Source organism: Trichoderma ghanense, assembly GCF_004382785.1.
Source record: "Trichoderma ghanense strain CCMA-1212 chromosome Unknown scaffold_3, whole genome shotgun sequence".
In the NCBI taxonomy this organism is placed as follows: Eukaryota; Fungi; Ascomycota; class Sordariomycetes; order Hypocreales; family Hypocreaceae; genus Trichoderma; species Trichoderma ghanense.
Window position 1 is genome coordinate 1396025 of NW_027395666.1, and position 13524 is coordinate 1409548.

Sequence of the window (13524 nt, forward strand, 5' to 3'; positions counted from 1 at the left end):
ATTTATGCGCGCTTGGAAAGCAAGTTGAGAGCACTGCCCGCCAAGATGAATCCGGCTTGGTCCTTGCTAACGGTATGCTTCGTCGGGATGACAACCTCCTCGCCACTGGCCTTCTTCACCTTGAGCTGGACCTCGCCCTTGCCCTGGTTCCGCAACATGTCGTACAGTCCCACAGTGCTGACCTCATCCCCGGCCGAGATCTTGTCGTAGTCGGCCTCGTCCGCAAAGGTGAGGGGCACGACGCCCTGCTTCTTGAGGTTGGTCTCGTGGATGCGGGCAAAGGACTTTGTGAGGACGACGCGGGCGCCGAGGTAGCGCGGCTGGAGGGCGGCGTGCTCGCGGGCGGACCCCTCGCCGTAGTTGTGCTCTGCGACGACGAGCCAGGGCTGGCCGCGGTCCTTCCAGCGCTGGCCGAGCTCGGGGATGGTGTGGCGCGAGCCGTCGAGGTCGTAGGCGGCGTTGACCTCGCCCGTCTCGGCGTTGACGGCCGTGTTGAGCGTGTTGGTGCTGATGTTGGGGAGGTGGCCCTTGTACTTGAGCCAGGGCCCGGCGGCGGAGATTGTGTCGGTGGTGCACTTGCCCGTGACCTTGACGAGGACGCGGAGGCCGGAGAGGTCGGATTCGGGGAAGGGCTCGAACGGCTCGAGGAAGGCGAGGCGGTCGGAGGACGGGGAGATGGCGATCTGCACGCTCGGGTCGGGCTGCTGGGAGAGGACGCCGAGGGAGGGGACGCCGGACTCGAAGGGCGAAGGGGGCCCCTCGAGGCCGCGCGGGGGCGAGAACTTAAAGTCCTTGCCCGAGGGCGTCTTGATGGAGTCGGTCATGGGGTTGAAGGTGGTGGAGCCGGCGAAAGCCATGGCGGTGACGACCTCGGGCGACGCGAGGAAGTTCATCGTCTCCGGGTTGCCGTCGTTGCGGCCGCGGAAGTTGCGGTTGTACGACGACAGGATGGCGTTGGGCGTGCCCTTTGTGACGCCGTCCTGGCGCTGCCACTGGCCGATGCAGGGGCCGCAGGCGTTGGACAGCAGCACGCCGCCCGCGGCCTCGAACGTCTCGAGCGTGCCGTCGCGCTCCAGCGTCGCGCGGATCTGCTCGCTGCCGGGCGTGATGTAGAAGTCGGCGGCGGGCTTGAGGCCCGCGTCGGCCGCCTCCTTGAGAAGGCTCTCGACGCGCGTCATGTCCTCGTACGAGCTGTTGGTGCAGCTACCGATGAGGCCGGCCGACAGCTTCTCGGGCCACTGCTGGTCCTTGATGACGTCCTTGAACTTGGACAGCGGCGTGGCCAGGTCGGGCGTGAAGGGGCCGTTGACGTGCGGCTCCAGCTCCGACAGGTTGATGGTGATGAGCTGGTCGTACTCGGCGCCCTCGTCGGCCTTGAACTGGAAGCGGGCGTCCTCGGACGTGCTGTTTCCGGCGAAGCTCTGCAGGGCCTTGATGTTGTCGACGGCCTGGCCTCGGCGGGTCGACTGCAGGTACCGCGCCGACGCCTCGGTGTAGGGGAAGATGGACGTTGTCGCGCCCACCTCGGCGCCCATGTTGCAGATGGTAGCCATGCCAGTGGCGCTCAGCGTGTCGACGCCAGGGCCAAAGTACTCGATGATGGAGCCCGTGCCGCCGCGGACGGTCAGCTCGCCGGCCAGCTTCAGGATCACGTCCTTGGGGGCCACCCAGTCGTTGAGCTTGCCCGTCAGCTGGACGCCCAGCACCTTCGGGGCCTTGAGCTCCCACGGCGCGCCGACCAGCGCCTCGACGGCGTCGGCGCCGCCCACGCCGATGGTGACGGTGCACAGGCCACCGGCGTTGGGGCTGTGGCTGTCGGTGCCCAGCATCATCAGGCCCGGCAGCGCGTAGTTCTCCAGCACCGTCTGGTGGATGATGCCCGCTCCCGGCGGCCAAAAGTCCATGCCGAACTTGCGCGCCGCCGACTCGAGGAAGTCAAAAATCTCCTTGTTCGTCTGGATGCCCGCCGCCAGGTCGTCCTCGGCGCCCTTGGAGCCCACAATCAGGTGGTCGCAGTGGATGCTGGCCGGGATCGCGGGCCGCTCCAGGTTGCACGACATGAACTGCAGCAGCGCCATCTGGGCCGAGGCGTCCTGCATGTTGACGCGGTCCGGCTTGAGCAGCAGGTTGGCCTTGCCGCGGATGCTGCGCCCGCCGTCGGTGTTGGTGAGCAGCGACTCCTCGACGTTGTCCAGGTGGCTGTACAGGATCTTCTCGGCCAGCGTCAGCCGCTGCCGGCCCAGCACGCGGCGCACATCCGCGTAGCGCGTGAGGAGCTTCTCGTACGTCGGCGGGAGGGACGAGGCGGTCGAGAATCGATTCGATGCCGGGATTCGCAGTGCGCGGTTCAGGGCTCCGGCCGCGGAGCGGGATGAAGCTCGTCGCAAGAGGCTCTGAGATATCACACCGTCAGCTTTTCCTTATCCAGCAAGTATCAATCAAACAAGGACAGAACCGTATGGGCAAACTCACCGTCATGGCGCCTCCGGAACGGCCTGCCAGTTCAATTGGGGCCATGTTGACGCAGTCGCTGCTTTGCGCTCGTGATTCATTCCCGGACAAGGACAGGGAAAAAAAAAAAAGGGCGTCAGGTGGAGTTTGCCTCGATTTTCAATCCGCGATATCGGATTGGAGACCGGCCCAAACGCGGCCCACGGCTAACATCGTCCCTAGATCGCACTAAATCGGACAACTTTCAGCAGACTCCACGATCCGAATGTCAATGAGTGAATATATGGGGCAGCAAGTCCTCAATGAATAAGTAGATGGCTCTTCATGCTCATGCTCATGCTCATATCCTTCCTTCTGTGGGTCGCCTCTGGTGAAATTTCTGAATCAAACGCAATGCCTCAAGACATCGTCCCCCTTCGTGCTACTATAGGTATCTCAGCCAACCTGCCAACTGCATGTATCCCTTTCCTCAGCCCAAGTCCCACCAAGCAAACCAAACCTCCGGTTTCTCTTCCTAGTCCTGTACTCTAGTAAATGGCAACTCCATCTGCGTCATCCAGCCAAAGCGCCGCCAGGTCCTTGGCCAGGCCCAGCCTCAGCTTTCGGATCACGTCCTCGCCCTTGGTATTGGCCGGCCAGCCTTTTCTCCAATCCCACCCCCTAGTCACCTTGCCAACTCCGCCCGTCAGCGACTTTTGCATGTGGCTGGCCAAGAGCGAGCTGCCGCTCATCATGTATGTGCTGCCGCCAAGGCTACCCGTCGACTTCATGAGATCCGCTGGCGTAGAGCCCTTGAGACCCTGTCCTGAGGCGAGCACCAGGTCGAAGAACTCTTCGCAAGTGGAGTACACGCGAGAACCGACCGCCTGGATATCCTCAATGGCCTTGAGAAGAATGTCGAGCTGCTCGAGGGAGATAACTGGGGGCGTCTGATTGATGAAGACGGTTGCTTCGCCGAGCAGAGCCAGCAAGAAGTCCTCGCTCACCACAGCGTCCCTGGACTCATCGTAAAGCCCGCCGCGGATGTTGTCACCCGAGCTAGAGATGACAGCCACCAGCGCGAACGCAGCCTGTTTCCTCATGGAGAGAGCTCGAGATGGCGACGCCTCCTCAATCTTTCCGATTTCATCTCGGAGCTCGTAAAACTTGCGCAGGGTCGCGTAGCCACTGAGCATCCGGCCCAGCAGTTGGGCAGCTTCTAGATCAACCTTGGCCCGTTCCTCCAGTGTCTCTGATCGGTTTCGGAGCATGCTCTTGAGGTCCTCGTCAAGGTCCTTTTCAGCAGGGTATACCGTTGACTGCATAAGCGAGTAGGACATGAGAAGGTTCAGGACCTCGCGGACTCGGTCCGTACGGTGAGAGAGCGCAAAGTACCAGATCGCTTCGCCATATCGGTGAGTCTTTTCGGCCAAGATCTCTGCAAATGTCTATCGCTGGAGTTAGCTCACTCTCGTTGTTGGTCGAGAAAAGGCGAAAAAAGCAATGTCGACTCACCTCCGCAGTCTCTTCTGCATAATTCATCATCCCGAGATCGCTCAAGATCCTCCACATCTTGTCCACTGTCGTGCTAGACGTCTCGTCCAGCGTTTCCAGGAGATCCCTCAACAGCTCGCCAACCGTTTCTTCCGACTTTTCCGCCGCGTCCATCCGCCCCAGCACCTGAATCGCCATCTCCCAGCCGTCACGCTGCGGCGACAAGTGTTCGATGCCTGCCAGCTCTCGCGCGTAGATGATGAGGGTTGTGTCCTTGATCCCCTCCACGTCGTCGGTGTTGGGCTGTTCTACTCCAAGGAGCATCAAATCGTCCATGTCCAGGCTATCGGCCGGCATCGGCTTGACAGACTCTGGCGGAGGGAGCCATCCGCCCAGCGAAGCAATCTCGGCTACTGCGCAAGCCACAGGAAGAGACCAGGTCCTCAGGCATCCGATGACGGCATTGACGTTGCCTTCAAAGCAGGATGCAAGGGCAACCTCGACAGGGTTCATCGTGTTGGGACTCAGTCCGGATTGTATCACAATGTTGAACACGTTCGCAAGCCGATCGAAATAGTCCTCAGAGTCGGTGAAGCTGCCTGGCGACATGCCAAACTGAGACTGCATCAGGCCCTTGGGGCGTTGAACGCCTTCGTCCCACCAGCCAAAAAGTCCAATTGTCGCCTCGCACCAGTCCTGCGCCGTCTCCAGAATAGCTTCGGTCTGTCCTAGCACAATGTCGTACACCGTCTGCAGGTTTTCGTAAATGTCCCAGGGAATCTGGCTCGAAGCCTTCTTGGCCATTGCCGATATGGACATGTCACTGCTGATGGAGTCGAGAAGGCTCGTGTCTTTGCCTTCGGCAAACAGGGTGAGTCTATCCAGGGAGCCTCGGGCCTGGACTCGGAACAGGGTCCAGCTACTACTTAGGATATCCCAGTCGTTTCGAGCCCCGGGGCACTGGTCGAGCATTTCACACGTCGCCTCGGCAAACCTTCGTACGTTTTCGAGGGCCTTGCCGGTGTATGTCGGGCCTCCCATCGGTCCACGGCGGACATGCTCCCAGCCAGCATTCCTCAGAAGTTGCTTCGCTCCGTTCACGTCACCGCGCAGCAGCGCATTTCTCAATGTCTGCCAGTACAGGCTATGGCATGCCGGGCTCGGCTTATATCTGGAGATTTCTCGCACCTGATCTGGATACAGATTGTGGCTGGACTGCATCCAGTCGAAGAGGATCTCTGGCAAAGGCGGTGTCCGTTCATCCTCGAGCTTCGTGTCAAACCGCGTATGGTGCATGCGAAGGATCAAGTGCGCAACGTAGGCTGCCTTTTCGAACGGATCCGCGTTCTCTCCGGGGCCAATGGTGGCCAGATCTTCGCCCTCTGGAGGGGGCAGCTCCTCTACGTAGTCCGTCCACACCCGTATCAGCTTGTAGGTGATGTCGGCAAGCGAGTTTTCCAGTCTTTCCGGATCGTCATGAGCGCCAACACCGTCGTTGTAAAGCTGGCAAACCAGGTTCTCCGTCTTGAGGATCAACTCGGGCTTCTCCGTGAGCCTAGCAGGCTCCTGATGGGTATAGATGTCCTTGGCGATGATGCCAAACTGAAGCTCGCGGTTTTTTGCGGCACCTCTGAAGCGAGTCGATTGGCTAAATATGCTCTCCGCTTCCTTGCGCACCTTGGCCGTGGCCGCTGGGGTCTGAAGCATCATCAGATCCGATTCCTCGCCAATGATGGGTTGACCATAGGCGCGATCGTCGGGTCGCATATTCAGGAAGATGTCGCCCGTGTCGGAGTCGTCGACACCCTGCTCCTCCGCACCTCCCTGCATTTCCTCGTCGAGATAGCGCTCCATCTCGGCCTCCATGTCGTCAGTGGTGAGCTCTTCCTTTCTCTGAGACGGCCGCAGCGACTGAGGTGCCTGTCGGAACAGGCTCCCAGGTAGGGGAGGAAGCTCGTTGTTGTCGTCGAATTCCTCCTCCAAATCGTCCTCCTTATCCTCGTTCTTGTCCGCGCGAAGCTGTCTACTCAGACCAGAGGGGCCTCTGCCTCCGATGGGCCGGCCGAGAGGAGCACTAGCATTGCGTGATGATCCAAACAGTCCCCCTCTGCCGGTGCTAGAGACGGCGCTGAGACCACGGTTGGGAGGTTGCGGCGAGTCGAACTGCATCGCCGAGCTGCCAGCCGACGGGGGAGCATCCACCGGAGTGCCCGTCGGGCTTTCTTCGTACTGCGAGAAACCAAAGTCGTTGGCACGCCGCCGGTCGGGAGTCGATGGCGCCTCTTTGAACGGGCTGGAGTCGACAATGAATCTGTGAGCCATGGCGAGAAGCTATCGAGTGTTTGCCTGGTCGCTGCTCCGGCAGAATCGTCGTATGAGGAGCGCCAACGGATCACTTCTTCATACGTGCGATTTGTTTTCGTTTTCGATCGGTCTGGTTCGCTCGCTATGCAAGGTTGGAAGAGGGCGAGGGGGGGATGGATCCGGTCTTTGTTTGTCAATGGGAATTTGCTCTGCATTCATTTGCCCTGGCACGCGTCTGGATTGGATGGTTGTATTTTTTGAAGCTTGCAACGCGCCAAGTTCCGGCATTTAGCCGGGAGCTCACCGAGCTCACCCTAGGACTCAAAGTCTGCTCGGTGAGCTGCAGTTGAGCTGTACTTTATGGCCTCATGCTTCCGACTCTGGAAAATGAATTGGCAATATGAAATCGAAATTGTTCAAATAAGAATGACTTTTTTTATCTTTAAGACATCGTACTTTTGAATATTTGTTGCAAGATAAGGTAAATGCTCTTCAGTGATTGCTTGCAGGGTGTTGATGACGTAGATGCACCAAAAGTCTGAAAATATTCGACACGGCTCTACTGTAAGTCGTCCCAGCTCATATCACGACATTAGAGACCTTCCATGTCTCGGTGCACTCGGCTTATAAAATGAATTATAATATATTCAGCATGCCCAGGAGATTTTTCGGAGTTCAGCAGACGTTTTGTCTTCGCTAAAGTCATCCCCCTTACCATAGAACTGGTTTCACTGACATCAAGTCGGCCATTCTTATAGCCGCTGTTGGAATACGCAGCCCTTCTTTGTCATCCAACACGGAGAGCACGGATCTGTAAATATGCCAATTCCACATACACCCGGTCAAAGGAGCCGGTAAAGCAAGCAACACTTGTGAATATCAACCCTCGTCCAGAGCTGCTTATTCGTTGACGGCTAAAGTGCTTCGCCTCGACAACTTCGGCTGCGCCCGAGTAGCACGAGTAGCCAAAGCATAAAGCTGCACTGTTTTTACAACCCCACCCCTGCACCACAGCGGGGTAGCTCTTGTTAATCGATTTCTCGGGGGATCGGGAAGCTGAAGAAGTAACTGGAACGCTTTCTGCTCATGAATAAATAAGGACGAGTAGCTCCATTCCAGACCCAAGTTTTTTTTTTTTTCCTTCTCTGTGTCGCATCGAGAAGCTGCAACTGTTCTGCTGCATATCAACATCTGACTAACACAATGGCCGAGACTGCTGGCAAGGTGAGCAGAGACCGCTGGAAAATGATGAAACTGCCCCTCCATGGAGCAGCCACCCCGCCTACATGAAGTGAACGCGGCAGCTGATGAATGAGAGAGCAGACCATCACCTGCAAGGCTGCCGTTGCCTGGGAGGCCGGCAAGGAGCTGAGCATTGAGGATGTCGAGGTTGCTCCTCCCAAGGCGCACGAGGTCCGCGTGCAGATCTACTACACGGGAGTCTGCCACACTGGTAGGTCGATGACGGTCCTGGTGAGGGGGGGAGGCGAAAAGGGACTGGAAACTGACAGCTGCAGATGCCTACACCCTCTCCGGCAAGGACCCTGAGGGAGACTTCCCCGTCATCTTGGGACACGAGGGAGCTGGTATTGTCGAGTCCGTTGGCGAGGGTGTCACCAACGTCAAGCCCGGCGACCACGTCATTGCTCTCTAGTATGTCTCTTTAGTGATCCGGCGGTGAGGTGTGCTTTGAGATGAAGGCTAACAGCATGCAGCACCCCCGAGTGCAGGGAGTGCAAGTTCTGCAAGTCTGGAAAGACAAACCTCTGCGGCAAGATCCGCGCCACCCAGGGCAAGGGCGTCATGCCTGACGGCACCAGCCGGTTCAAGTGCAAGGGCAAGGATATCCTCCACTTCATGGGAACATCGACCTTTTCCCAGTACACCGTCCTGGCCGATATTTCCGTCGTAGCTGTGCAGCCCGAGGCCCCCATGGACCGGACTTGCCTGCTCGGCTGCGGCATTACCACCGGCTACGGCGCGGCCCGCGTCACCGCCAATGTCGAGGAGGGCTCCAACGTGGCCGTCTTCGGCGCTGGGTGCGTCGGTTTGTCGGTCGTTCAGGGAGCCGTTGTCAACAAGGCCGGAAAAATAATCGTGGTGGACGTCAACCCGTCCAAGGAGGAGTGGGCCAAGAAGTTTGGAGCTACCGACTTTGTGAATCCCAACGACCTCAAGGGCCAGACCATTGTCGAGAAGCTGATTGAGATGACGGATGGTGGCTGCGACTACACCTTTGACTGCACTGGCAACGTCCAGGTGATGCGTGCAGCTCTGGAAGCCTGCCACAAGGGATGGGGACAGAGCATCATTATTGGCGTCGCTGCCGCTGGCCAGGAGATTTCCACTCGACGTGAGTTACCGCTGCGCCTCTGTTCTTATTTCCTCGTGACATGAACTAATAGTCGGTAGCATTCCAACTTGTCACCGGCCGTGTCTGGAAGGGCTGCGCCTTTGGCGGCATCAAGGGACGCTCGCAGCTGCCCGGCCTTGTCAGCGACTACCAGAACGGGGCTCTCAAGGTTGACGAGTTCATCACGCACCGCAAGACTCTTAGCGAGATTAACAACGCATTCGAGACGATGAAGCAGGGAGATTGCATCCGCGCCGTCGTCGACATGCGGAAGCTGTAAAAACATGCGTCTGAACCGATGGGCCAGGCTCAGAAATCTGTATTGAACATGAGGTCAAATATGTAACATAGTAGTAAAATGATCGCACGAACGCAAGGAGCAAGAAAAGTGTAAGGCGAGGATAAGTGGATGGAATACCAAGAGGGTAGTTGCGTTACCAATTTGAACCCAGTTTGCACCTTGATGGCTTCTTTCACTTTGGGTGGAGCAGATGAACGCCTTGAAGAGACGGATGCACAAGAGATGGCTGCCGATTGCAAGCGGTATTCCGCACACCATAATAACATATAAGCTAATTCTAAGAGCTTGTTTAGCATCCAATGGATACAAGCTTCTGTAGTATAACGGTCAGTACAACAGTTTGTGGATCACACGATTCACTGTAGATCCAGGTTCGATTCCTGGCAGGGGCACATTTTTTGACCTTTTTTGCGACTTTCGCCCAACCTTTTGATCCTTTATTTTCTTGTTTCTTCTTCTTTCTTTTTTTTTCTCTATTTTCATTCCTTTATTTGTGGAAAGAAATTTTTTGATTATCTTCTCCTTTATTTCTTCACAAATTGCCCGGCAACATGGAGCCAAAACTAAATTCACTACGTCGGCCACACTCGCCGAATACCTATGCACGCATACGTTCATCCAGCACCTTCATACGGACAAGCAACTTGCAATCCTTCGCGAACTTATTGGCGAGACAGCCAAGTTCTTGAGCCTCCGATTCGCAGATAAGCGAACTCGAGGCTATTTGGTTAAGAAAGCAGGTTCAAACGCCCCCAGCTTGCCTCCAGTGACATATACTTGACGCAGCCAGGCAAGATTCGATGATGACGACATGGCAGAAAAAAGAAACAGGGAGGCCCCAGCAGAGGTCTTCTACGGTACTCTGGCAGTAAATACCTTAGGTATTTTAGTTAGGGAGAACAAAGGAATTAAGAGTACTTCCAGTTGTTCTCGACGAGGCTAAAAGATACGGTACGGACGGGGCGCCGGAGGTGCTCCGGATGGATTTCGGAGACGGAGGCGGCGAAAAGTTTGGTAGCCCGGTGTTGATGAGCGGAAAGATTGATGGAAGGCGAGAAAGACGGGTGGAACTTCTTCCCGATTGCCCGTCAAATATGGTTTTGCAGCTTGTTTGCCACCGGGTGCACTTTATCAAACAGATCTTTTGCAATACTTAAGCCATCGCGGCAGGATTTTTCTTCGGCATGCTGCTTCAGCGTTGATTTGTAAGCCAACCCGTGTAAGCGCCGTCGATCCGAACCGTTTCGTCTGTATTCCATCCAATGCGAGAGACGATTTCTCGGGGCTTGAGGCGTGAATAGGGTTATGAGATGAGCGGTTCTAAGTATTGCTTCCTTTTGGAGGAAAATGAGGCTGAGGCTGTGAGCTGAAGCGTTCAGAGACTTCAAAGCGTGCGAGTGGAGCGTAAGGTATGTAACAAATGATAAGGTACATCAACATACACGAAGCATGAGAACATGCTTTTGCTAAGGGACAATCTTCGTATCACGCATCTATTTGTACGAAAATGAGAAAAATCCAGGTCTGACATTTACGAGCATCTAATTTGACATACAGGAACAAAAGGAGGTGGGATGAGAGGCATGAAGTTTGCCATGATTGCAGGGTAGGTTTCGCGAGGGAGATTGAGCTCGGTACGCTGGTCACGGAAGAAGCGCACGGGCGTTTCCGCCGGAGACTTGTGATTTGCCCGGGACTCCTCATCAACCGCGTCCGGTCGCTGATTGGTTAGTCACGCCTTATTTGCCATGACCTTGAAGATATTATTCCCATCCTGTTGCCTTACAGCCTGATGCCGTTCACGTTGGGTAGCACTTCCTTCAGTTACCGAACAACTACAGGGTCCGCACGAAGCAATTCAAGGTCCGTCAAAGCATTCCATCGCACCCTGAAGACGCAGGCAAACAGGACCGAGCGCGGAACTGGGACTTGCAGTCGTCAGCTTGTCAGCCTAGAGCCATGCCAGGGATCAAGGCCGCCGCTTACCTACGTCACAGGCCGGGCAGCTCCACCGGGTGGACAGGGCTCGTATCGTATGAGGATGGACCGGAAGATGGAGAAGGAGTACGGGGTACATGCTCGCCATGGGCACGGAGAATTGGCCATCAATGTAACGGGTACTGGTGAGTAATGGCGGCAGTCTAATATTACCGTTGCCTTTGGTGAGAAGCGTGATGGCACTTCGTTTCCGTATCTCGAGGCTAGGCGAGATGGGAAACACGCTGACTATACTGTACCTAACAATGGAATAGGTACGGATCGAGTTACCAAGGAGAGGCACGATGCGCCTATCGTGAGTGCGCGACTCCTCAGCCGTTTGGCCAAGACAGGGCGCTTGCGCGCAGTGTCTCACTTGACATGTTTGTCTGGAAGCAGCCGGGTCTAGCCTCAGCCGGTGTTTGGAAATGAATTCAGCCAAACCAGCCAGAAGTGATACACTTGCAGCAGGTGAAATCCATCCTGGGCGGGCGGCTGGACAGAGGCGAGGCGCTGAGAATGCTGGTATTACTTACTATTGTGATATGCAGAACTTCAATTGCCGGCTGTTAATATTGGATCTGCTTTGGTCACGGAACTTGTACCTTGTACCCTGGAGATGCTCTCGTCTGGTGGCACGAACGCGACCATCGTGGCCTTTTTTTGTTCTCTCCCCTTGACGACCCCCCCCAACGCAGCGGCCGTGGAGCCTTGCGCATGCAGGGAAACTGTCCTGATGGGGAATAATCAAATCGCTTGGACAGTCGCTACGGAGCATTATATTTGCTCCCTGGTTGCGGGTTGCGCGTGCGTGTCACGGCTGCGTCCATGCGCGGGCGAGCAAAAAGGAGGGTTGCCATGATGCAAAAATCGGCCGGTTTTAATCACGTACGGCAACCTGCTACCCACCACTGGCACCCGAATTTGGGCCACGATAGATAGATACCACTAGAGGGACGCGGCGATACGATACGATGCGATGCGATGCGCTGCGATGCGATGCGATGCGTCTGGGGTGGGCGCGCGCCCAAGAAAGGGACCCAGCCGCGTACATGAATTCCCCACGATGTATCGAGACGGAACTCCATCCCAAGCGTCGTCCTACATGCATGGACATGGACGTACACGACACGGCATTCGCATTGGACATGGCATCCAGGGCCCACCGATACGTGTTCGCTAGCCGTGGTGACTATTCATGATGCTAGTCTTGTAGTCGGGNGGGGGGGGGGGGGTGATGTGTGATTCTGATTTGATGGGTTGATGGCGATGCGTTGTTGCTGTTCGCTGGACGACATGGGGGCATCTGGAGGGCGAATTCAAAGGTTCAACGCGAAATGCCTGATACATAAGCGATGGATGGGCATCATGGCGACCCAAAACGAGGCGAGAGAGATGCCCAACTCTGCGAATTTGCAGCGTGCTTGCAGCACCCCAACCAACAATCCCTAAGCCCAAGCAGACGAAAACCGCCTTGACAAGCATTGATTGATTGAGACCCTTTCAGTCGTTCAAATAGCGCGCCTGCACTGCGTCCTGCTGTGGCATCTCCAAACGCCAATCAACAGCCCGCCACTTTCAGCAAACCGGTGGTAGTCCCAATATACCTTTTTGCCTTTCCGTCTGTCAACAAACATCCCGCAGCGATTCGACCGGATTCCCTCAACTCTTCAGCCGCGGCTCTCAATCCATCGTTGACAAGCGCCGCCAAAAGCCACCAGGCCTCAAGTGTTCTTTGCGACCACGACGTCACTGCCGCTTTCGGAGATGCGTGCAAGGAACCACCCACCAGCCTCAATGGGCAGAAAATGCACGGGCGCCCCGTAATAGTACTCGTACTTGTTCGGTCAAGTGCTGAAATCGCCCATTCGCTCCCCCGGCAGTGGCGTTTCGAGCGGAACACAGCGGCACAGTGAGCAAAGCAAAGCACCTCGAAAGCAGCCGGCGGTACGAAGCAACACAGGTCGGTGCGTTTAGGCGGGCGTATCCGTGTCGGGGGTCACATCGCGGGCTCCTGGGATTGGCAAAATGGACTGATGGCTGACTGACGAGAAGTCGTTATCTTCTCTCTCCGCCTCTGTCCGACTCCATCTCCAATACGAAGGACATGAGGTATCAATCAACTTGCAGTACCGATGGAGTAACGCTGATAGTCGACTCACACACGTGTACCGGCAGCCCTGGCAAATGCAAATGTACCCTCCAAGTATCTAAGCCGTTCAGCTGCTGCTCTCTCCTCTTTCCGGGGACCCGCCAACCGTCCAACCACCCCCCCCGGCCGCCTCTTTTGGGTGCAAATTGATCAGTTGATTCTGCCAGCTGGATAGCCGAGGCGGTCTCTGTTTTACCCAAAAGAAACCCCAATTCCTCGACGCATACCGAGGAGACACGGAGAGGCGAACGTGAAGAAGATGTTGAAGCTATTCTAGCACAGTATTGAGAAAAGGCGGAGAATAGAAGGCTGTAGAATCTGGATTAGGCGAAAGAACAACTTATTACAAACGCCCGCTCATTACCAAAACCTCCAGCCTTTCGCTGCCATCAGGTTCACTATCTTGTTACTTCAGACGCCCGCCCACGCACCCCCCCTCAGCCAGATTCCACTGCCTTCTCGTCCCGTCTAAAGGAGATGGGCCGGACTTGGACCCCGATAGCGCCCAGAAAG

General features: G+C 56.3%; 3 protein-coding genes across 3 annotated transcripts; 2 read left to right on the forward strand and 1 right to left on the reverse strand.

The window, feature by feature from the left end:
- Nucleotides 1–2: 2 nt before the first annotated feature.
- On the reverse strand, nucleotides 3–6346 carry CCMA1212_003781 (Putative aconitate hydratase; the record flags this gene model as incomplete). Its single annotated transcript, XM_073701116.1, has 3 exons — nucleotides 3946–6346; nucleotides 2994–3878; nucleotides 3–2393 (listed from the first exon to the last, which is right to left on the reverse strand). Exons 1-3 carry the CDS (start codon nucleotides 6244–6246, stop codon nucleotides 3–5), a joined length of 5577 nt encoding a protein of 1858 aa, XP_073560108.1. The 5' UTR covers nucleotides 6247–6346.
- Nucleotides 6347–7431: 1085 nt separating this feature from the next.
- CCMA1212_003783 (uncharacterized protein) lies at nucleotides 7432–8861 on the forward strand (the record flags this gene model as incomplete). The annotated part of the gene is made up of 5 exons (XM_073701117.1): nucleotides 7432–7452; nucleotides 7552–7681; nucleotides 7746–7881; nucleotides 7944–8581; nucleotides 8641–8861. 5 exons carry the CDS (start codon nucleotides 7432–7434, stop codon nucleotides 8859–8861), a joined length of 1146 nt encoding a protein of 381 aa, XP_073560106.1.
- Nucleotides 8862–10674: 1813 nt separating this feature from the next.
- CCMA1212_003785 (uncharacterized protein) lies at nucleotides 10675–11268 on the forward strand (the record flags this gene model as incomplete). The annotated part of the gene is made up of 2 exons (XM_073701118.1): nucleotides 10675–11005; nucleotides 11135–11268. 2 exons carry the CDS (start codon nucleotides 10675–10677, stop codon nucleotides 11266–11268), a joined length of 465 nt encoding a protein of 154 aa, XP_073560105.1.
- Nucleotides 11269–13524: the final 2256 nt, after the last annotated feature.